This window comes from Balaenoptera borealis (assembly GCF_965194805.1).
Source record: "Balaenoptera borealis genome assembly, chromosome: 8".
Lineage (NCBI taxonomy): Eukaryota > Metazoa > Chordata > Mammalia > Artiodactyla > Balaenopteridae > Balaenoptera > Balaenoptera borealis.
This window is the reverse complement of record NC_138865.1, coordinates 116519161-116542019: the sequence shown is the minus strand read 5'-3', so window position 1 is coordinate 116542019 and position 22859 is coordinate 116519161. Positions and strand designations below refer to the sequence as shown.

At 40.5% G+C, this 22859-nt stretch overlaps 1 protein-coding gene and 1 long non-coding RNA gene across 9 annotated transcripts in view; both read right to left on the bottom strand.

The window, feature by feature from the left end:
• The window catches only part of GPR107 (G protein-coupled receptor 107), a 101546-nt gene extending 83019 nt beyond the window's left edge, over positions 1-18527 (bottom strand). For 3 of the 8 annotated variants that reach the window (XM_082400758.1, XM_082400760.1, XM_082400759.1), the window contains exon 1: positions 18335-18526. In XM_082400758.1, coding sequence (XP_082256884.1) covers positions 18335-18475 — 141 coding nt within the window. In that variant the 5' untranslated portion in view covers positions 18476-18526. Of the gene's footprint in view, positions 1-18334 lie in introns of all 8 variants that reach the window. The other 5 variants (XM_082400762.1, XM_082400764.1, XM_082400761.1 and 2 more) reach the window with 3 other exon arrangements.
• Positions 10960-17647, bottom strand: LOC309632876. Its single transcript, XR_014247104.1, has 2 exons — positions 11693-17647; positions 10960-11143 (listed from the first exon to the last, which is right to left on the bottom strand). It is a non-coding gene; the product is annotated as an uncharacterized lncRNA (long non-coding RNA).
• Positions 18528-22859: the final 4332 nt, after the last annotated feature.

The window sequence follows — 22859 nt, the reverse complement described above, 5'->3', positions numbered from 1 at the left end:
AAACTATGGCTATCTAGTTCCCTGCTACCTAACCAATGTTTCTATATATTCAGTAATATAGACAGCTGTGGGACCTTTTCTTGCTCCAAAAGCTGAAGAAGACTCATCAGAAACTCATAATATAGCAACAATTTTGCAGAAGGAAACACACAATAGATTCGATTCATTCCAGTGTATTTGTAAGGGTCCCGGGGGCAGACTCGATGGCCTGTGGAATGTGGATTCCAGGGAAGGAGGAACAGTGTTTTAGTCATCCTCCCATGCTTCCTTCAAGTACAAGGCCTGGCATCCAGTAGGCACTCAAAACATGGAGGCGGGGGAGGGAGGCATGGCGGGAGGGAGAAGAGGCCAGAGCCGCTCCAAGAATACACTCATTTATATAAACCTTCTTAGGCGTTTCAGTGTGACCAGCTCCTCACACTGCAGGACAACAGGAATATCTGAACGTTACTTAAAACTATCTCAAAATGGCGATTCCAATGTCAACTCAGTCAACAAATTTTAGGGCCAACGGAACAATGGTATTCGTGAATACTTCTAAAGTTGAGGTTCCACAAAGACGCTTCACACTGTGTAAAGTCATGAGTTTTATATTGAAAATTATTTGCCCAAACGTTCACAGTTACTAAGTAGCTCCTAAATGCAAGACATTATGCTAAGTACTTTTCTAAAACTCGGATTTGGTTCTTCCTCAAATCTGCATAGTCATTAATGGTAGTGTTTGTTTCTTGCTCATATTTTAAAACTCTATCCATCGTTTCTTTCATTTTAAATATAGCTATCTTACAACACACTGAGCAGCTCTGAGACCCCTAATTCTGCTCTTGGTCATCTCTGCTGACTTTCCTAGCAATTGGTTTCTTTGTGTGAGGGGTAATTTTTTATCTCTAGACTTGGAGCTCCTGGACTTCAGAGGTAGTCTAATTGCAAACACCAAACGCCTATGATGAGAGGCTAAGGATCAGATCTTCAGCAGAAAAATCAAACTGATTCCTCCCATAGCTAAGACACGTTTTACTGCCGTTAGGAGGGTTTTATTTCCGAGCCCACTCTCTCACTCAACGAACAGAGCTCTTGAGAGTCTGCTATTATGAGCTGGGGAGAGGGACACAGTTCCAGCGCCCCTCCTGGCCTGGGTCTAGGGCTTTGGCTCCTGCTCCCCCTCACCAGCTGCTCAAAATCCAAGGCTCTGGGTCCAAATTTCTATGCCTTGGGGCAGCCCTGGCTTGTGTTATTTTGCCACTGGGGCTTCAGCTCCTTCTCTCCCTCTCCCCTTCATCTGGCCCTGGGACTCCCCCTCCTCTTTCTCAGAGCCCAGCTATGCATTTGCTAGACTTCCACTTCCAGGTGGGATGGAGGAGCTTGCAGCAAACCAGCACTCCCAGGGAGAAAAAAAAAGCCAGATAAGATAACTTAACTGTTATCTTCCAGAAGTCATCTGCTAGAAGACACTGGAGAGCTGCTTGACCACAAAAACCAGAAAAGCTAAAGCTCCCTGTCTTTCCTGGGACTCTACGAGAGATGAACCTCCAGAGAACATGATTTGAGTGGGCATCTTCTCAGTTCTCCCAAAGGTGTTACAAGGCTACTACCATCCTAGACTCACAGGACAGAAATTAATTCAGCTACATATGGTGGATCACTTTGGACATTAGGGCTTAATACTCTGGCAAAATCCACAGATGAGAAGGGCTACAGAGGGACAATGAAGGAAAATGAAAAAAATTCCTGCCCCACGCAATGTGGAGGGATCTCGCAGACATAACACTAAGCAAAATAAGCCATATTCCCCATAGGTATAACAAATTCAAATTCAAACGTAGGGGGAAATATGCTAAGGCAATAGAGGTCAGGATGGTGGTTGGTTATTCTTGGGAGGGAGATACCTTCCAGTCACTTGGGGAATGCGGCCTTAAGGAGCTTCTGGAAATGCTTGGTAACATTGTTGCTGGTCGCACAAGTGTTCTTACACAGTGGAAATTCATTTGAGTTGTACGCTTACAGTGAGTATTTTCTTTAGCATGTATATTATACTTCAATAAGTTTAAATTTTGAAAGTATGTTTGTTCTAATTTATCCTGCATTTAGATGCTGTGTAGCAAAAATGGAAGCCTGTTAATCGATTTTTATATTCACGTAGTCCACTACAATGTCTATTTTCTAGGTTTTTGGGGGAAAACGTTTCAATTGCAACCTTATAACAGTGATTTTTTTCCACACAAACTCTATATTCCTTTACTGGTTTTTTTTCACTTTTATATAGCATTTTACTTGATAATACAATGCCATTAAAAACATGTTTTTGAAGAATATTTTAAACAATCACAACAGCATCACAACTCCCTGTTTCCAGCACTTACCAAGAACTGGGTTATGTGCCAAGGGCTTTCCTATGATGTCTAATCCTCACTCAGCCCAGTGTGGTTAAAAGCAGTATCCCCATGACAGGGATAAAGACACAAGTTCAGAGATGAAACGCTACCCAAGACTATGGAGACTCTAAGTGGTAAAGCTGGGATTTCAACACAGATCTGACATGAAAGCCATTTTCACACCACTATCCCCTAATATTGGAAAGTAGTAACAATATAATATTAAATGCAGGTTGGAGTACCTAGAAGAAATGGACAAATTCCTAGAAACATATAACTTACCAAGACTCAATCTGAAGAAACAGAAAATCTGAATGAGACTGAATCAGTGTTCAAACAGTTAAGGAAAAATTAACACCAGTGTTTCTCAAACTCTTCCAAAAAACTGAAGAGGAGGAAACACTTCCAAACTTATTCTACAAGGCCAGAATCATCCTGATACCAAGCCTATAAGGACACTACAAGAAAAGAAAATTACAAGCCAATATCCCTGATGAACAAAGATGCAAAAATCCTTAACAAAATACTAGCAAACCAAATTCAACAGCCCATTAAAAGGCGCAAAAAAAAAAAAAAAAAAAAGACTCATACACCATGATCAAGTAAAATTTATCCCTGGGATGCAAGGATGGTTCAACATATGTAAATCAATAAATGTGATACACCACATTAACAAAGTGAAGGAAAAAATCCTACGATTATCTCAGTAAATGCAGAAAAGGCATTTGACAAATACAACACCCTTTCATGATAAAGATGCTCAACAGATTAGGTATGGAAGGAATGTACCTCAGCATGATACAGGCTGTAATATGACAAGTCCATAGCTAACATCATACTCAGCAGTGAAAAGATGTAAACTTTCCCCCTAAGATCAGGAACAAGGCAAGGATGCCTACTCTCACCATTCAACACAGTACTAGAAGTTGTACCCAGAGCAATCAGACAAGAAAAAGAAATAACAGGTATCCAACTCGGAAAGGGAAAAGTAAAATTGTTTCTATTCAGAGACGACATGATCTTATATATAGAAAACACTAAAGACTCCTCCAAGAAACTATTAAAACTAATAAATTCATGGGACTTCCCTGGTGGGGCAGTGGTTAAGACTCCGCCCTTCCAATGCAGGGGGCCCAGGTTCAAACCCTGGTCAGGGAACTAGACCCCACAAGCATGCCGCAACTAAGAGTTCCCATGCCGGGGGCTTCCCTGGTGGCGCAGTGGTTGAGAATCTGCCTGCCAATGCAGGGGACACAGGTTCGAGCCCTGGTCTGGGAAGATCCCACATGCCGCGGAGCAACTAGGTCCGTGAGCCACAACTACTGAGCCTGCGCGTCTGGAGCCTGTGCTCCGCAATAAGAGAGGCCGCGATAGTGAGAGGCCCGCGCACCACGATGAAGAGTGGCCCCCGCTTGCCGCAACCAGAGAAAGCCCTTGCACGGAAACGAAGACCCAACACACCCAAAAATAAATAAATAAATAAATAAATAAATAAATATTTAATATGTAACTTTCTCTTCAGTGATTACTGTATTAAAAAAAAAAAAAGAGTTCCCATGCCACAACTAAGGAGCCCACCAGCTGCCACTAAGACCTGGCACAACCAAATAAATAAATAAATAAAATATTTTTAAAAACCTAATAAACAAATTCAGTAAAGTTGCAAGACAAAATCAACATACAAAAATTAGTGGCATTTCTGATACAATAACGAAATATCTGAAAGAGAAATAAAGAAAACAATTCTATTTTCAATAGCATAAAAAAACAACAGGGACTTCCCTGGTGGTCCAGCGGGTAAGACTCTGCACTCCCAATGCAGGGGGCCCAGGTTTGATCCCTGGTTGGGGAACTAGATCCCGCATGCATGCCGCAACCAAAAGTTCACATGCTGCAACTAAGAAGTCCACACGCCACAACTAAAGATCCTGCATGCCACAACGAAGATCCCGCATGCTGCAACTAAGACCCAGTGCAGCCAAAATAAATAATAAATAAATAAATAAATATTTTTAAAAAAAACTTAGGAATAAATTTTACCAAAGAGAAGAAAGAACTATACACTGTAAACGACAAAAACACTGATGAAAGAAATTAAAGAAGACACAAATAAATGGAGAGATAAGCTGTACTCATGGATTGAAAGAATTAACATTGTTAAAATGTCCATTCTATACATATCATTCAATGTAATCCCTATCAAAATTCCAGTGGCATTTTTCACAGAAATAGAACAATCCTAAATTCACATGGTACCACAAAAGACCTTAAAGCAATCTTGAGTAACAAGAACAAAGCTGAAGGCAACACACTGACTGATTTCAAAATGTCTTACAAAGTTATAGTAATCAAAATACTATGGTACTAGCATAAAGACATATAGACCAATGGAACAGAAAATAGAGCCCAGAAATAAACCCACTCATTTATGTTCAACTGATCTTTGACAAAGGTGCCAAGAACACACAGTGGGGAAAGGATAGTCTCTTCAATAAATGGTGTTGGGAAAACTGTATATCCAAATGCAGAAGAATGAAACTGGACTCTTTTCTCACACCATATATAAAAATCAGCTCAAAATGGATTAATGACTTAAATGTAAGACCTGAAACTGTAAAACTACTACAAGAAAACATAGGAAAACAGCTTCTTAACAATGGTCTGGGCAATAACTTTTTGGATAGAAACCAAAAGCACAGGCAACAAAAGAAAAATAGACAAATGCGACTGCATCAAACAAAAAAGCTTCCGCACAGCAAAGAAAACAATCAACAGAGTTAAGAGACAACCTATGGAATGAGGAAAAATATTTGCAAACCATGTATCTGATAAGGGGTTAATATCCAAAATACACAGGGAGCTCAAACAACTCAATAGCAAGAAAACAAATATCCTGATTTAACAATGGATAAAGGGGGCTTCCCTGGTGGCGCAGTGCTTAAGAATCTGACTGCCAATGCAGGGCACACGGGTTCAAGCCCTGGCCCGGGAAGATCCCATATGCCGCAGAGCAACTAAGTCCATGCGCCACAACTACTGAGCCTGAGCTCTAGAGCCCGTGAGTCACAACTACTGAAGCTCGCGTGCCACAACTACTGAAGCCTGCGCGCCTAGAGCCCGTGCTCCGCAACAAGAGAAGCCACGACAATGAGAAGCCCACTCGCCGCAACTAGAGAAAGCCCACACGCAGTAACGAAGACACAACACAGCCAAAAATAAATAAATATTTTTTTTAAAAAAAGGATAAAGGATCTGAATAGACATTTCTCAAAAGAAGACATAAAAGGTGCTCAATATCACTAATCATCAGGGAAATGTAAATTAAAGCCACAATGAAATATCACCTCACACATGCTAGAATGGCTATTATCAAAAAGTCAAAAGACAACAAGTGTTGATGAGGGAGTGGAGACAAGGGAACTCTTGTACACTGTTGGTGGGAGTGTAAATTAGACCAGTCATTATGGAAAACAGTATGACGGTTCCTCAAAAAATTAAAATTAGAACTCTAGGGAATTCCCTGGCAGTCCAGTGGTTAGGACTCACTGCTTTCAGTGCCGTGGCCCGGGTTCAATCCCTGGTCAGGGAACTAAGATCCCATAAGACGCGGGTGCGGCCAAAAAAACCCACACAACTCTATATGATCCAGCAATCCCACTTCTGGGTATAAATCCAAAGGAAGTAAAATCACTATCTTGAAGAGATAGCTGTAACATTATTCACAATAGCCAAGATATGGAAACAATCTGAGTAGCTGTCAGCAGATAAATGGATAAAGAAAATGTGTGCTCATGTATGGACTATTTTTCAGCCTTAAAAAAGAAGGAAACCTTGTCATTTGCAACAACACAGATGAACCTGGAAGATATTACGCTAAGTTAAATAAGCCAGACACACAAAGACAAATACTGCACAGTCTCACTTATATGTGGAACCTAAAAAAGTTGAATTCTAAGAAGCAAAGAGCAGAATGGTGGTTACCACGGCTGGGGGCAGAGGGAAATGGAAAGATGTTGGTCAAAGGGTACAAAGTTTCAGATACGCAGGATGAGTAAGTTCTGCAGATTTAATGCACAACGTGGTGACTACAGTTAACTATACTGTATACTTGGGGTTTCCCTAGTGGCGCAGTGGTTAAGAATCCGCCTGCCAATGCAGGGGACATGGGTTCGAGCCCTGGTCCGGGAAGATCCCACATGTCACGGAGCAACTAAGCCCACGAGCCACAATTACTGAGCCCGTGTGCCACAATTACTGAAGCCCACGCGCTCTAGGGCCTGTGCTCCACAACAAGAGAAGCCACCGCAATGAGAGGCCCGTGCACCACAATGAAGAGTAGCCCCCACTCACCGCAACTAGAGAAAGCCTGCGCGCAGCAACAAAGACCCAACGCAGCCAAAAATAAATAAATAAATAAATTTATTTTAAAAAAAAATACTAAAAAAAATAAATAAATAAAAAATAAAAAAATAAAAAAAACAATACTGTATACTTGAAATCTGCTAGGAGAGTAAACCTTAACTATTCACAAACATACACACACATTGTATGTCTTAAATACATACAATTTTTATTTGTCAATTATACCTCAATAAAGCTAGAAAAAATATTAAATGCAAAGAACAGAATCAAACTATATACAGTAAGAGCTAAATTTGTTTTAAAAAATTAAAAGGTATATATATTTACAATTATTTATAAAGGATTTGAAAGAAATTCATCAAACCATGAAAAGGTTAGTACCAGTGGGATGGTGGGTAGCAATTTTTTCTTCATACTTTTCTATATTTCCTAAATTTCTAACAAAGACCATGTGTTAATCTGTAATTACAAAAAAAAAATCAATCGTTATTTCTAAGTATTACCATTTGCCAGTAATAACTGCAGGACCCTCGCCTAATCTAACCTCTGACACTCCATTTTAAGCTATCATGTCACCATATCAAATAAGATACGTATGGAAGTGACTTTGCAAACTGTATTTCACTATACAAATCATAGAGACACAAACTTTGAGATTGAAAGTAACCAGGAAGGTCAAACATTCTAACCACTCATTCAACTTTGATTTAATTCAATGTAAATAAACCAGTATCTACAAAACACCCCTAAGGGCTGAGGCCCAAGAAGTGATAAACACTCACTCTCAAAAAAAATCTCCAACAGCCAGGCCTAACTGTCCAGGAACAAGGAAACCTCTCCTTCTACCACAAGGAAGCCAGAAATCTGGGGGCCCTGGGATGAACATCCCGTCCACTGTAAGTGCTACAGCCAGAGTGCTACAGGCAACATCTGGGGATGGGGTGTGAGAGGGGAAGAGAGAAGCCTCAGCACTCACATCTGTCCCTCCAGATACTCTCCCAGGTAAGAGGCAGCAATGTCAGTGTCTTGATGGCAGAGTGACAAAGTAAAAGGAGGCAACAAGGCAAGGAGTTGCCAAAGCGGGGTGAAGATGACAATATCTGACACAAGCGATGAAGATTTAATTACATTTTCAAAGCCCACTCAATCATTTCCATTAGCACTGAACCAGCAGTAAGGTTTGTCTGTTTCTCCAAGGATCAGAGAGATCGCAAACATTTGACCTTGTACCCAGTACTGTGCTAGGAAGAACTCTATCTATCACCATTCACTCTTATTACAACATTGTGAGACAGGTGTTGTTATGTCCATTTTACAGATGAGGCTCAGAGTGGTAAAACTTGCTTAAAATCGTAATGTTAGTAGGTGGCAAAGCCAGTATTCTAACTCAGGTTTGTTTAAAACCCAAACCTGTGCTCTTATCCATCTCATACTTTTTACAGGGACTTCCCTGGTGGTCCAGTGGTAAAGAATATGCCTTCCAATGCAGGAGATGCGGGTTCAATCCCTGGTCGGGGAACTAAGATCCCACATGCCGCATGGTGCGGCTGAAAAAGAAAAAAAGAAAATTAATACTTTTTACAACCAAATAAACAGTGTATCTTTTGTTTGTTTTAAAACTTTTTTATTATAGAAAATTTCAAGCCATCAACTTGTGGTCAATTTTGTTCCCTTACATTCCTCCCCATATAGGGGAGGAATAAAAAAATAACCTTAAAAACAAGTTATATTCCTAATCACAGTAAACTGCTTATCAAGTTAATTAAATGAATTTGTTCACTCATGAGAAGTCAAGGTTACCAGAACATAAACAAAATACAGGACTGTTCCCAGGTACATATTTATATGGCTGATTTTTGTAAAAACTTATATTTTTTCCTGGCCTTCCTTAGTAGATTTATATTATCTGAAGTTGGTGGAAACATAATTGGCCCACAGTTATAATCTCAAAAGTACTAGTTCAAACAAAGAAATAAGCATTAGCTTGATGATGAGGCCATCTGAATTAATGTATACTTAATTTATCATAGAGGATCTCAGAAAAAAATGCAGCATCAGATTATTCTGGATTATTTCAGATTATTCTGAAAGGTTTTTTTTGGTAAATAAATAAATATATTTGTTTATTTATTTATTTATGCGTGCATGCATGCATGCTGTGCCGGGTCTTAGTTGCAGCACACCGGATCCTAGTTGCGGCATGCATGCGGGATCTAGTTCCCCGACCAGGGATCCAACCTGGGCCCCCTGCATTGGGAGCGTGGAGTCTTACCCACTGGACCACCAAGGAAGTCCCCTGAAAGGTTTGTTCTTATTTGCAAGAAACTACTTTGTAAAATTAAAACTTTAAGATTGTTGAAATTCTAAGCCAAAAATTTACCCAAAAAGTTTATTTAAAATGTGAAGTTTTGGGGCTTCCCTAGTGACGCAATGGTTAAGAATCCACCTGCCAATGCAGGGGACACGGGTTTGAGCCCTGGTCCGGGAAGATCCTACATGCCACAGAGCAGCTAAGCCCGTGCGCCACAACTACTGAGCCTGCGCTCTAGAGCCTGCAAGCCACAACTACTGAGCTCGCGTGCCACAACTACTGAAGTCCATGTGCCTAGAGCCCGTGCTCCGCAACAAGAGAAGCCACCGCAATGAGAAGCCCACGCACTGCAACAAAGAGTAGCTCCCGCTTGCGGCAACTAGAGAAAGCCCATGCGCAGTAATGAAGACACAACACAGCCAAAAATAAAAATAAATTAAATAAATAAATTTATTTTTAAAAAAGTGAAGTTTTGGGTCTTAATTATGGGTGCAATTTTTTTTCTCTTCTTCATGTTTTCTGTTTGCATGCAACTTTATTTTTCCCACCACAAATGCTTTACCAGCATTTAAGAACACATATACACTGAAAAGTATATTCTTACTGAAATAAGTTTTCCTAAAATTTCGGGTCTACAGAGAAGATCTGAAATTAAAAGACAGCAAGGGGCTAATAAACATGCTGAGATCCTGAACCTCACCAACAGTCAGCTTAAAACAAGATGTCACCTCTTCCGTATCAGGTTGGCACAAGCTAAGACATAATGTGCTGTGGAGTATGTGGGTAACTGCACACTCTGAACATGCTCATACTCTACTGCTGGAGTGCAAATTGATAAAACCTTTATAGAGGGCTATTTGGTACCTTTCCTAGGAATCTACCCCACAGAAATACACAAAGATATATGACAAGAATATTCATAGCAGCTTTGTTTATAACAGCTAAAATCAAGCAGTAAAAATACACTATAAACTTCCATCAACAAAAGAATGATTTTTAGAAATGGTGAGTCCCTCTTACAATATTACTGTAGTAGTTAAATAGAAGGAAGTAGACCCATATATATATACTAACATTTTTTAAATGTCCACAACTAATAAATGAAAAAGTTCATTCATTCAACAAGTATTTATTGAGTACCTACGGGCACTGCTCTAGGTTTTGAGAACAAAACACTGAAAAAATGAACAAAAAGGCCTCTCTCGCTGAGCTTACATTCTAGGAGAGACAGACAGATAAGAACAAATAAACAGTATAAGACACGGTCTGCTCAATGGTGATGAGCGCTGCAGAGAAACACAGCAGGGAAGGGCGAGGAGGAGGGCGTGCAGGACTGCCACCCAAGCGAGGCTGCTCAGAGAAAGCTTCGCTGGGAAGGCGTCTTTGAGCAGGGACCGAGAGGAGCCGGGCATCAGCCTGCAGGCATCAAGAGGAAGGGCACTTGGGCCTCGGCACCCAGGAGTGCCACCCTCAGGTGAACCTGTGCTCTGTGGACGGAGGACTGCAAGAGGCCAGGACGGCTGGACATCGGCTTAGAAGTCATCGAAGAGCTCTGCACACACCCTGACCTGACTTAGATGTTATAAAGTGATTACACCAAACAAAGAAAAGAAAGAAACATACGTGTGGGAAATGTGTGTATGAAGACCTTAATGGGGAAGGGACACACCAAATGGAACCAGCGGTTAACTCGGAAGAATCCAACTAAGGGGATGGGGAACAGCAAGGACTAGGACTCGTAACAGAAAAGCTCTTACGTCACCAAAAGGCAAACTTACTTGTCATATACTAAATACTATTTGACTCCCTCAAATGTTTTACGAAAGGTAATTGTAACTTCTGTTGTTCTAATCTACACTTTATCCAAGCAAAAAAATTTTGGGTTTTCTGTAAACTATGCCTCTGAAAATGAAGTACTGTATTCAAAAAAATCATTTTTATTTGACTTCCAGAGTGAATAGGATAGTTTTTGTAATCAAATTTAATTTTTAAAAATTATAAACGGGGAATTTCCTGGCGGTCCAGTGGATAGGACTCTGTGCTTCCACCGCAGGGGGCACGGGTTCGATCCTTGGTCGGGGAACTAAGATCCCACATGCTGTGGCCAAAAAAAAAAAAGACAACTATATTAGGGAAAAAAGAATCAAAGTTCTCCCCTGCCCCCAAGTCACTACTGTTTCACCACCTTGTGAAAACTATTCAGAATTTGGAGATTTCCCTCTAATCTCTGTTTTATTTTAATATCATTTATTTTGAATTATAAAACTTGCACATGCTCACAGAAAATGATATTGAAAAAGTACAGAAAAGTAGCTACAACCTTACCACTCAGGTATAAACTAATAATAATAGTTTGGTGTTTTCCTTTTACATCTAAGAATATTTAAAACACATTTTTCAGTCATTGTAGCTTTTCAGTGGTACTAACCAAACAAAACAGAAAAGTACAGAGCCATAATTTATAATCTTGCTGTTTGGTGGCATCTATAACAAGATCAGCCACGTACTAAGCACTCACAAGCCCACCACCCAGGTGCAGAGAACTTGTATTTTTATAAACATTGGCAACCATACTTTTTCCAGTAGTAAGCGCTCATTTTAGAAAATCTGGAACACAGACACACATCCATTTCTTCATTCAACATACTCTTCCTGAATCCTCATCTGTGTCAGGCCCTGCGCAATCGATGGTCAGCGAGACAAGCGAGCCGTGCCCTCATAAGACTCACAATACCCCTAGCTGTAGAACAGTAAAAGGAACAGCAACAAATATCCGTCTACCCACTCCCCACAATTACCAAATGTCTGTATTACAGTTGCTTCAGAGCCACAGGGAGGGAGGGCGGGAAGGAGGAAAAGAACAGAACTTCATGGACAAGGTGAAGTGCCTTTGTACCTCTACTGAACCCTATTCTGCTCCACCATCGCTTTCCAAGCTCATGAATTGGTTAAGTGCACTTCTATTTTTCAGTGGACATGTCCATAACCATAAACATCATATAGCACTGCTATGTTTTTAAAATTTGGATAAACTGTGTCACAGTGTATGTGTATGTCTGGCAACTTGCATTTTCAGACAACTCTGTATTCTTTGAGCACCTACCTGTGTTGATACATTGAATATGCTCTAGTTCCTCACTTTATCTGCTTGTGTTCCATCATTATGTACATCACAGTATATCCATTTCCCCAAAGCATTACTTGTGCATTCAGGTTAATTCCCAATCTTCTGCTGTGACAATGCTGTTATGAACATTCCCTGTACATATCTTATGCATTATGTGTGTGGGGATTGAGGGTATATATATATCTAGATGGCACATTTTCAATTTTACTAGAAATTGCCAAATGGATCCCCAAAGTATATGAAAGTTTCCGTACATCCTTACTGAAACTTGATGTCATCAAACATTTCATTTCTCCCAGTTTTGGGGAAAATCAAGGCTGATGTTGACCGAATTTGCATTTCCTGGTACTTCATGAGTTTGAGCACCCCATCTAGGTTTATCAGCCATTTGGGTTTTTCTTCTGTGAAATGCTTTTTTTAAAATATCATATGTCCGGGCTTCCCTGGTGGCGCAGTGGTTAAGAATCTGCCTGCCAATGCAGGGGACAAGGGTCGAGCCCTGGTCCGGGAAGATCCCACATGCCGCGGAGCAACTAAGCCCACGTGCCACAACTACCGAGCCTGCGCTCTAGAGCCCGCGAGCCACAACTACTGAGCCTACGTGCCACAACTACTGAAGCCCAGGCGCCTAGAGCCTGTGCTCTGCAACAAGAGGAGCCACCGCAATGAGAAGCCCGCACACCGCAACGAAGAGTAGCCCCCACTCGCCGCAAACAGAAAAAGCCCGCACACAGCAACGAAGACCCAACGCAGCCAAAAATAAAATAATAAAATTAAAAAAAAATAAAAAAATAAAATATCATATGTCCATTTTCCTTTTAGATTTTTAAAATATTTATTTATTTATTTATTATTTATGTTTGGCTGCACTGGGTCTTTGTTGCTGTGCGTGGGCTTTCTCTAGTTGTGGTGAACAGGGGCTACTCTTCGTTGCGGTGCGCAGGCTTCTCCTTGCAGTGGCTTCTCTTGTTGCGGTGTACGGGCTCAGTAGTTGTGGCTCGCGGGCTTAGTTGCTCCGCAGCATGTGTGATCTTCCCGGACCAGGGATCGAACCCGTGTCCCCTGCACTGGCAAGCAGATTCTTAATCACTGTGCCACCAGGGAAGTCCCTGGATTTTATTTTAAGTTCTTCATATATCCTGGCTACTAATCTTTGATTTTTATACTGCAAGTATCTTCTCCCAGTCTCTTTTTTTTCTTTTGTTATATAAGTCTTTTTACATTTTGAAGGAGAAAACGTATTGATTCTTATTCCTGATACTTTTCTCCTTCAAAAAACCTACCGGGGGGTGGGGGAGGGAAGTACTGGGAGTCTGTGATTAGCAGATCCAAACTATTATATAGTATAGGATGGATAAACAACAAGATTCTACTGTATAACACAGGGAACTCTGTTCAATATCCTGTGATAAACCATAATGGAAAAGAATATGAAAAAGAATATATACGTGTATAACTGAGTCACTTTGCTGTGCAGCAGAAATTATCACAACATTGTAAATCAACTACATTTCAATAAAAAAAAAAACCATCAATCTTTATTCCTGATAGTATTTTTAAATGTCTTTTAAAAAACATCGTTCTCTATTCCAAAGTCATAGAATATTCACGATATGTTATTCTAAAAGTTTTAGAGTTTCTGTTTTCACATTTTGGTCTTTAATTCACGTAGAATATATATATTTTTGTACGGTAGGCATCTATTCCCTGCTCCCCCCCGCCCCCATGGAGAGCCAGCTACTTATCCTAAGACCACTTGAGAGCAATCTGTCCTAACTTCCACTGCCCTATGATGCCCCCTCTACTGCACATCAAGTTCTCAGGTTGACATAAGTCTCTTATCTGTGCTTCCTATTCTGCCCCATCGGTCTGCTTGAGCCCCACTACAGTACTGTGTGGCCTTACAGTACAAAACTGAGCAGGACAAGACCTCTCCCCTCCTCGTTTAAGTGTGTGTTGGTTATTTCAAGACTTTTAGTGACTGGAAGAGAAGACCAGGGGGGCTTCTGGTGTGCTAGTAATGTCCAGCTTCTTGACCTGGGTGCTGGTTATGTGGGTACATTCAGTCATTAAAAAAATTCACCAAGCTGCACACACATGAACTAAGAAACTAAAGAAAGGAAGGGCAATGAGACTAGAGAGGAGGCTGGCTAACAGAAAGACTGGCGGTCTAGGGGTTTTGAGTTCCCCCTGAGGGGACTAGGGTGCCACTGATGGGCTTAAAAGGGGACTGACACGACTGGCTTTGGCTTTTAGGAAGATTATTCCAGCGACAAAACAAAATACGAACTGGAGTAATGCTAGGACACCAGGTATGAGGAGACCGCCCTGGTCCAAGAGATATGAGGATGGCCTAGACCCAACAGTCACAGTGGTGATGAGAGAGAGCAGTGAATGGATTGGAGATCTATTTATTTAGAACACACATCTATGGAACGTGGTGATGAGAAGATAAGAATAAAAGATTTCTGACTTGAGAAAATGAGCAGCTGGTGGTCCCAGATACTAAGAAAAGAAAAACTAGAGAAAGAGTACATATAGGTTGAGGGTGAAGGGAGTGGGAGGTCAGGTTGGTTTCTAACATACAGAGGTGCTTATGAGCCATCTGAGTGGAAACGGGGGTTAAGAAATCGGATATACTTGTCCAGAGCTCAGAAGAAAGGTCAGCTCTGGAGATGAAATAAGAAAAAAAATTCCCATAATTCTTAAAGACAACTACCATTTCGGTGTATTTTCTCCTTTTTTAAAAAAGTTGTTTTAAACTTTTCACTAAATACTAGAATACAATTCTGCTCTTTGTACTAAATATTAGAACACAAGAAGTGTTTTATGTTCCTCAATAACTTCGTATTTTAAACTGCTTTCAAATATAAAGCAAGTGGAGTAACGATACTTCAGTTTAGTTTTTCTCACAAACTGAATTTAGAAAATAAATACAGTAACATTTAACTGAGCTAGCTGATGGTCACTTACCTAGCCACTTCTATATTTTAAACAGCTCTCCAACTGGCAGTCCACTGACTTAGACTGGCCCACAAATGTGTTGTATTTGGCCAACACCGTGTTTTGTTTTCGTTTTTAAATTTGAGTTAGTTGCTAGCTAATTTCACATAAAAGCCTGAATTTCTAGCTTTTCTTAAATACACACACACACACACACACACACACACACACACACACGATCCAGCATATCTAGGCCACATAGGATGAAGGATAGATGAACATACTAAATTACACCACAAGGAAATAATCAGCAAAATCCAGTACAGGGGTGCTTGGAGGAACGATTTATTTTTCTACTTTCCAGATCTATTAACCTGCTGAATCGCCCCTAGATCAAGAGAGACTTAAGAGACATATTAACCAATCATACTGTAAGGACAATATTTAGATTCTGATTTTTAAAAAGTTTAAATCCATTTATGACCAATGGAAATTTGAACCTGATTTGGTATTTCATGATATTAAAGATTAACTTCTTTTTTGTTATAATGGCATTGTAGTTATGTTTTTGAAAGAGTCCCTGTTTCTTATAGGTACATACTGAAATATTTATGGATCAAACAACATGATGACTTTGATTCACTCTAAAATAACGTAAGAAGTACTAATGTTGGCACAATATGTAGAAAGGAGAACCGTCACAAATTTCTGGTGGGACTGTAAAATGGTATAGTCACTTTGAAAGTGCTTTGGCAGTTTCTTAAGAAGTTAAATACAGATCCACCATATGACCCAGCAATTCCACTCCACTCCTAGCTATCACCCCCCAAAATGAAAACATATGTCCCCACAAAGACTTGCATGTGAATGTCTGCAGCAATATTATTCACAATAGCCAAAAAAGGAAACCCAAATGTCCATCACTGGTGAATGGCTGAGCATAAGGTGGTATATGCATACAATGGAACAGCAGTCAGCCATTGAAAGGAATGAATTACTAATACACAGTACAACATGCATGAACCTCAACAACATAAATAAAAGAAGCCACACACAAAAGATCACATACTGTGTGATTCCATTTACATGAAATATCCAGAAAGGGCAAATCTACAGAGACAGAAAGTAGATTAGTGGTTGTCTGGGGCTGGAGGTGGGAACAGGAATTAACTGTAAAGCAACACAAGGGATCTTACAGAGGTGATGGAAATGTTCTATGGCTGAACAGTGGTGATAGATGCACAACTCAGTAAATTTACTAACAATCACTGAATTGTACACTTAAAATGGGTGAATTTTAATGTATATAAACTATGCCTCAATAAAGTTGTTTCAGAAAGTTAAGGAATCTAAAGAAAGAACAAAAGAGAAGAAATTTGAGAAGACTGAGAAAACCAGAAGATTGATGGAAAATGTAGCATGGGATGAGAAAACTGAATAAAAAATGAAAAGACTTGTTTTTAATTAAAAAATAAAGAACGCAAGTGAGAAGTGATTTGTGTGGGGAAGGGGCAGAATTAGCCACTGGTTAATGGTTACTGAGGCTGGGTGACAGCTACATGGGAGTTCACTATACTATTCTGTCTATTTGGTGTATGGTTGAAATTCTCCTATTTCTCTCAGTCTCAAGCAAAAGAAGATAATCTAATGCTGCTGCTCTGACAGGCTCTCTTCAGGTGATTTCCATTTCCTTGGGCAAAACGCCATACTGTTTACTTTAAGAGAAAAGGAGCAACTACAGTATTGACTATGGAAAGGGCACCACAGTACTTGAGAAACAATTACAAAGATGAAAAATATTAATTAATTTAGCACAATATGGAGAAATCAATCACCAGAATTACACCAACTCGGGTTGCTTCTACCACTGAGGATAGTATACTTTCTCCTCTATACCAATATTGTCAGTATTTACCTACTGATGCTGGCCATCTGACACTTTAATTTTAGAAATGCCCAAAGCCAAGAGACATGATCCAGTGTGTTCTAGTATTAGCTTTGTCTCTAATTTATAAACTACATAAACTCAGTTTCATGACTTCATCTAAGACTCATGATCCCAAACGATAAAGTGAAAGAATTTTAGGAGTTCATCTCTTGGAGTCATAAACCTGGGGACTAGGGCCTATGGATAAGCTTCCGCAGGATTATAAAGCCCTAGAAATTCCAAGAACGTTTTGCCTACATTTCTACCTGCATTTTCTGGGGAGAGATTCAATACCTTTCAGCAGATTCCCAAAAGGAGCCAAGTCTCACTTGGCTTCCTGTGGTTGAGAACCATTTTAATCAGTATACATTTTATTTACAAACAACTGATAGCCAGGGTATGGAGTATGGGTCTGGCCAGGTTTTTTAATCCAGATTCTGTATTCTTTAAACTGTACATTCACAAAATACAATGCTTTGTTAAAGTACTGTTTTAATAAGACAAACTTTCTACAATCCCACACTTCTAAGAAAATTGTATATTACGAAAACAATGCACAAGGCTTTGAGTCATAACGATTTATTTTTCTACTTTCCAGATCTATTAACCTGCTGAATCGCCTGGAGGCATGTTTTGAGTTATAAAGCAAGATCCAAGGGATCATTCTAGGCCTATCGTAAATGTCTTCCCTAGACAGACAATGACAGGAGCGAGAGATAAAAAGGCAGGCCCTCTAATTAGAAACATATTTTAAACGTTGGGTTTAAATTTCCGGTCACGTATTTCAAGCGAGATTTGAAATTCCTCCTGGAGATTCCCGCTTTGATCGGTCCAGAGTGCGCCCGAAGCCGAACCAGGAAATTGAGGCAAAGGTTCTGCCAAGTACAAGGGCACAGACAAGTGGGGACCGCGGACAAGCGAAGTGGGGCATAAAAGTTGGAGGTGACAAGGAAGGAGGAAAAGCAGGTTGCTGTCGGCAAGGAAGCTAGGGAAACCAGCAGGGACTGCAAGCGCGGCCTCCGGAGTCCTTCGGGGTTACGCCGCAGTTCAGCCCCTTCCCCTCTCTCAGCTCGAATCTTCCTACCCTTTCCAGACAGACCGAGGACTCCCGCCATTCCCACAGTTCCCAACAGACCCCTCTCGGAGGGAGGCCGCGCCCGGGAAAAAGGGCGGGAACCCAAACGCTCACAGACCACCCCCCCCTCCTCTGGGCCAAAGTAGCCCCCAGCCCCCGGGAGTGGCCGCGGCCTCCGGCCCCCGGCCCGCTCCTACCCGGCCCCGGTCGGCCTTACCTTGAGCGCCAGGTGGTGGACGCGGCCCAGGCCAGGCTCGGCCAGCAGCTGCAGCAGCCCCAGTAGGGGGAACAGCCGAAGGCCGGCGGGCAGCCGAGGACTGCGGGAGCCCGAGGAGCCGACGGACGCCGGGGCGGCCATATTTATTCCAGCATCACCAGCCGCTTCCTCTCCCGCCCACTTCCGGGGGTTAAAGGACGGCGGCCGCCGGAAGGGCCTGGAAGGAGGGCTCAGGGCCTCCGCGGCAGCGGCGCGGGAACTGTGGCCTTTTTCCTGGACTGTGGGGCCGGGGAAGTCGCCGAGAGGCCTAAGCTGGCCACTTCGAGGCCGTTCAGTTGGCCTCCGCTGTGAGGACTTTAGGTTTAGCCAGAAGAGGTGGTGCCTTCATTGGGGGACCCTGTGGCGGTTGCCATGGCAGCAGTCGCTGGGCAGGACCAGCCCGGTCGTCGCCTCCGCCCGGCGGAGCTTGGAAAGCGACCTTGGGCCTGCGCCACCCGGCCCACCGAGGCACCCCGCTTTCCAAGGGTGGGGGTACCTCCAGGGTGCCTGGCCGTTGATGGGACTGATTTCCCGAGCAGCGTTGACTCGGTGGAAAATGCCAAGTTCGTGGCTTGTCTTTAGTCCTTTGGTTTTTTTGAGGCTCTTCACACTGAAATTTTTGACTTAGTGGTTGTAGTGATAGCAATTTATTGAGCCCTTATCAGGCACTTCGTTAGACCTTTTGTGTGCATTTTTGCATTTAATCCTTGGAACAATCTGATGAGATAGGAGGTAGGTATAAGCATTATCCCCCTTTACCGGTAAGCAAACTGAAGCTCTAAGAAATTAAGTCATTTGTTCCAGGTTGAAATGGGAATCACGTGGAAACTACTAAATACTATGTTATATTGCTTCATGCTAGTTTATCCGACCACTAGAGTATGAATCTTTTAATTCTGTGTGGAAACTTCCTTTGCCTCTTATCTTTGGAATTGGTAGGGAGATCTTTTTTTCTTTATTATTTATTATTTATTTTTTAATTTATGTAAGGAGATCTTTAAGGGAAGGATTCAGTAGCTGGTTGCCTTGAACTCACCTATTTTTTATCAAGGAGTTATAGAAGAACGTGCTTATTAAAATTGCCAATAGACTAGCTAGGTTTATTTAGTTTTTAGTTTTTTGAGGTTTTTTTTGGTTTGTTTTTGTTTTTTCGTTTTGTTTTTCTTGCCACACAAATAATGCATGCTCTTTGTGTGCAATCATTTAAGCAAAAGAGGAGAAAATAAAAACCACCAGGAATCCCAATACTGAGTGACTATCAGTGTACTAATGTGTTTTATGACAGAATCAGATTCTTCGTTTTTAACTGGACCTAGGAACTGAAATTAACATGATGTATTTAAATGGAGCTAAAGTGCTGTACTCAGGTTAAAAAGAATCAGTTGGGAAAGTACAGAATAGAGGAGGGAGGGTCCTAGATCTTTTAGCTGTGCAATCATAGTAGTAAAAGTCATGAATCTATGAATTCTTCCCTTGAGTCAAAAACCAGTACAGGTTCTGTCACACCCTCTGCAAGAAAAAAAACAGGGTACTAAGGTGTAGCCGAGAAGCTAGAAAGGCAATGTTTACTATTTGGTTGTTTACTTCTTTCTCCAACCTCATATCCTTAGCCATCTATTGTGAATATGCAACCTTACTTCTTTGAACAGAATTCTCATCTGATCTTACTACCCCATCTTACAGGAAACTGAGAAGAAGAAACTTTATTGTTTTGGAAATCCACAAAGGAGATAATAGTTAATCTATTTATTGAGCAATTAAGTTTGCCAAATATTCTGCTAAGTACTTTATATGTACATTTTCTAATTTAAGACCAAAATCTTTATAAGATCTATATTTCTGTTCCTTTTTTAAAGATAAGACTTGGTTAGATAAATTAATTTATTCAGGGTGGTCTGATCATTTATAAATGACTCTCATCCAGGCCTCTCCCATAAAGCCCAGCACTTAATCCCTGTCCTGCTATTGTTGTAAAAAATTCATTTCATATGAGGCTGGAAGGGTCCTTCGATAATCAACAGATCCTTCCACCTTATTTAACAGATGTGAAAACAAATCCAAGGAACTCAAGTGACTTGCTCAAGATCACACAATGAGTTGGGTAATTTTGGGCAAGCATCTTTAGAACCAGGACTGGAACTGCATCTGCTTCAGAACAGGATCTGCGCTTCTTGCGCTATACCGTACATGGCTTTCTAATTCTTATAATTTTATTATTATTTTCTTTTAATTCTTATAATTTAAAATTTTCAAAAAATAAAATCCCAGAATCTGAGTAACCAGCGTGTTATCAAGTGAAATGCAAGAGAAATTTTCAGAAAGTATTTTAACAATCAGCAGTATGAAAGAACATAAAAGAAATGTAAAATAGTTGATAACTTTCTTTTAGGTATCTAGAGGAAATACCAAAGGCAGTTAGCTGATTCTCACTTCAGTATGAAACTAATTGTTAAAAGAAATGGGGATTTTCAAGTGCAGTTTCATTTTTAAAGGCAATTTACAGTGTTTTGGAGTATTATTATAGTTTACTTTTTAAAGTGAGGTACCATTTTTGAGAATCTCTGGTTTTAAATTTGAATATAATAGGCTTCTAAAAATGGATTGATCAGGAAGAATATTAATTTTATTTAATATTGTAATAACTAGTTTATAATGTAGAAGACGTTTGTCTTTTAGTCTCTGGGAAACAGTTTTACAAGGGCTCAAAGCTGGGTTCTTATTCCTTGCTTCTTTTCACTTGGGAATTATTATGTGACCTTCACAGGGTCACATACCAATGGCATCTGTCCAGACGTTTATGAGGAATAGCTTCTTCAGGTATTTGAGAACTATATTGTGCCAGTCATTAGCTTGGAATTGAGAGAAGTAAGAAAGGGAACACAAATTACAAAGACTTAAAGTGAAGTATTGATTAGACAGTTGCTTCTCAAATTCTGTGAAAACTGCTATCTTGGCAATTTTATATTTCTTTATATATTTTTATATTTAAGCACATGATTTCAGAGTTTCAAGAACAGATTATTTGCATAATCATGGTACTGTAACCGGAAACAGACCTGTTGAGTAACAGAACAAGTTAGGCCTGCCTCTCCCTGGCAACATTTTCAAAGGGGCATTAAACTTTGAGGTACTGACTGAAAAGGCCTGGAGGGGCTGGAAATACTATCTCCTAAACCTGACTTTTGGCCTTATCCTCTTAGTCAAGTGGATTTTATTTTTCTATTTCCTCTAACTTTGCAAGATCCGCTGAAGTTTGCCACTAGTAGCAGAATTGGTAGTTTGAACCTAGTGTGATTCATAATGTTTAGCATCAATTTAGAAATTTCCAGAGATGTTTAATGTAATTACTGGGTTAATATTCTCCACTTATGATTGCCATTTGTCTTTCTTATCAAAAGGGATGACATTTCAGACCAAAACCCTCTATAAACACAGTATAGGGAACCAAAAGTCAAATTGGGGTCTGGCAACACACTCAGAAGTCAAATGTCACTTTCGTTCTTTGACTTGAAATGTCATTTCTTGGGGCATGGGGGAATCCCACGGCCTCTCCTTGCAGAGGGTGATCTTCTTGGAAAAGCTAGGCCCTGACACATCTTGAGTCCTGCAGGCTGGAGAAAAATTTCCAGTTCATTACTCCTCAGTTTGGTGGCACAGTGTGTAACTGGCTCAGCCACATACAGCTGGTTTTTCCTGATTTTAGGCACATCTTTATAGAACTTCAGGGGAATTCCACTGTCAGGTACAAAAATTGGTTGCAGTTTTAAGATTCTACTCACCACAGAGTTCCTACTTTTATCCCACTTCAGCTTTTTCCACTAGAGTTTGAATGATAAGCAAATGGAGAATTAAAAGCTAGACACTGATGGAAGCTATTTTAAAGGAAAAAAAAAAATCTTGAGAATTTCATTAGGAAGAGTACTTCACCAATAGACAACCACCAATCAATTGCAGTTCAGGCAATCTGTCTTGCTGCATCAGAAGTGCTTTAAAGGATTGCTTTACTTGATAGAGGAAGTAAAAATCCTCCAGAAAACAAGAGGAAAGGAAAGGGAACCAATACTTGTGCCCTCACATGCTAAGCATTTTACATGTATTCTTTCTTTTAATCTTTGCAGTAACCTTTGGAGCAAAGTAGCATTATTTCCATTTTATGGAGGAGGAGACTGAGGCTTAGAGAAGGAAAATAATTCAACCAAAGCTCTAGAGCTTTCTGTGCAGGGCTATCCACTCTGGCTAACACCAAAGCCTGTGCTCACCGCCAGCTCCCTCCTTCCAGCCTCACAACAACCTGTGAGGTCCCTGTTTTAAGTGAAATCCTGACAGTTTAAGTAACTTGCAGAAGGCCACGTACCTAATAAGTAGTGGAACACTAGGATCCCAATTGAACAATTACAAAACCTAGCTTCTTTAAAATAGATTAGATAGAGATATCTGTACATCTAAGCCCCTGAATTAGATGTTTATTACTTGTAAGCAGCATTAG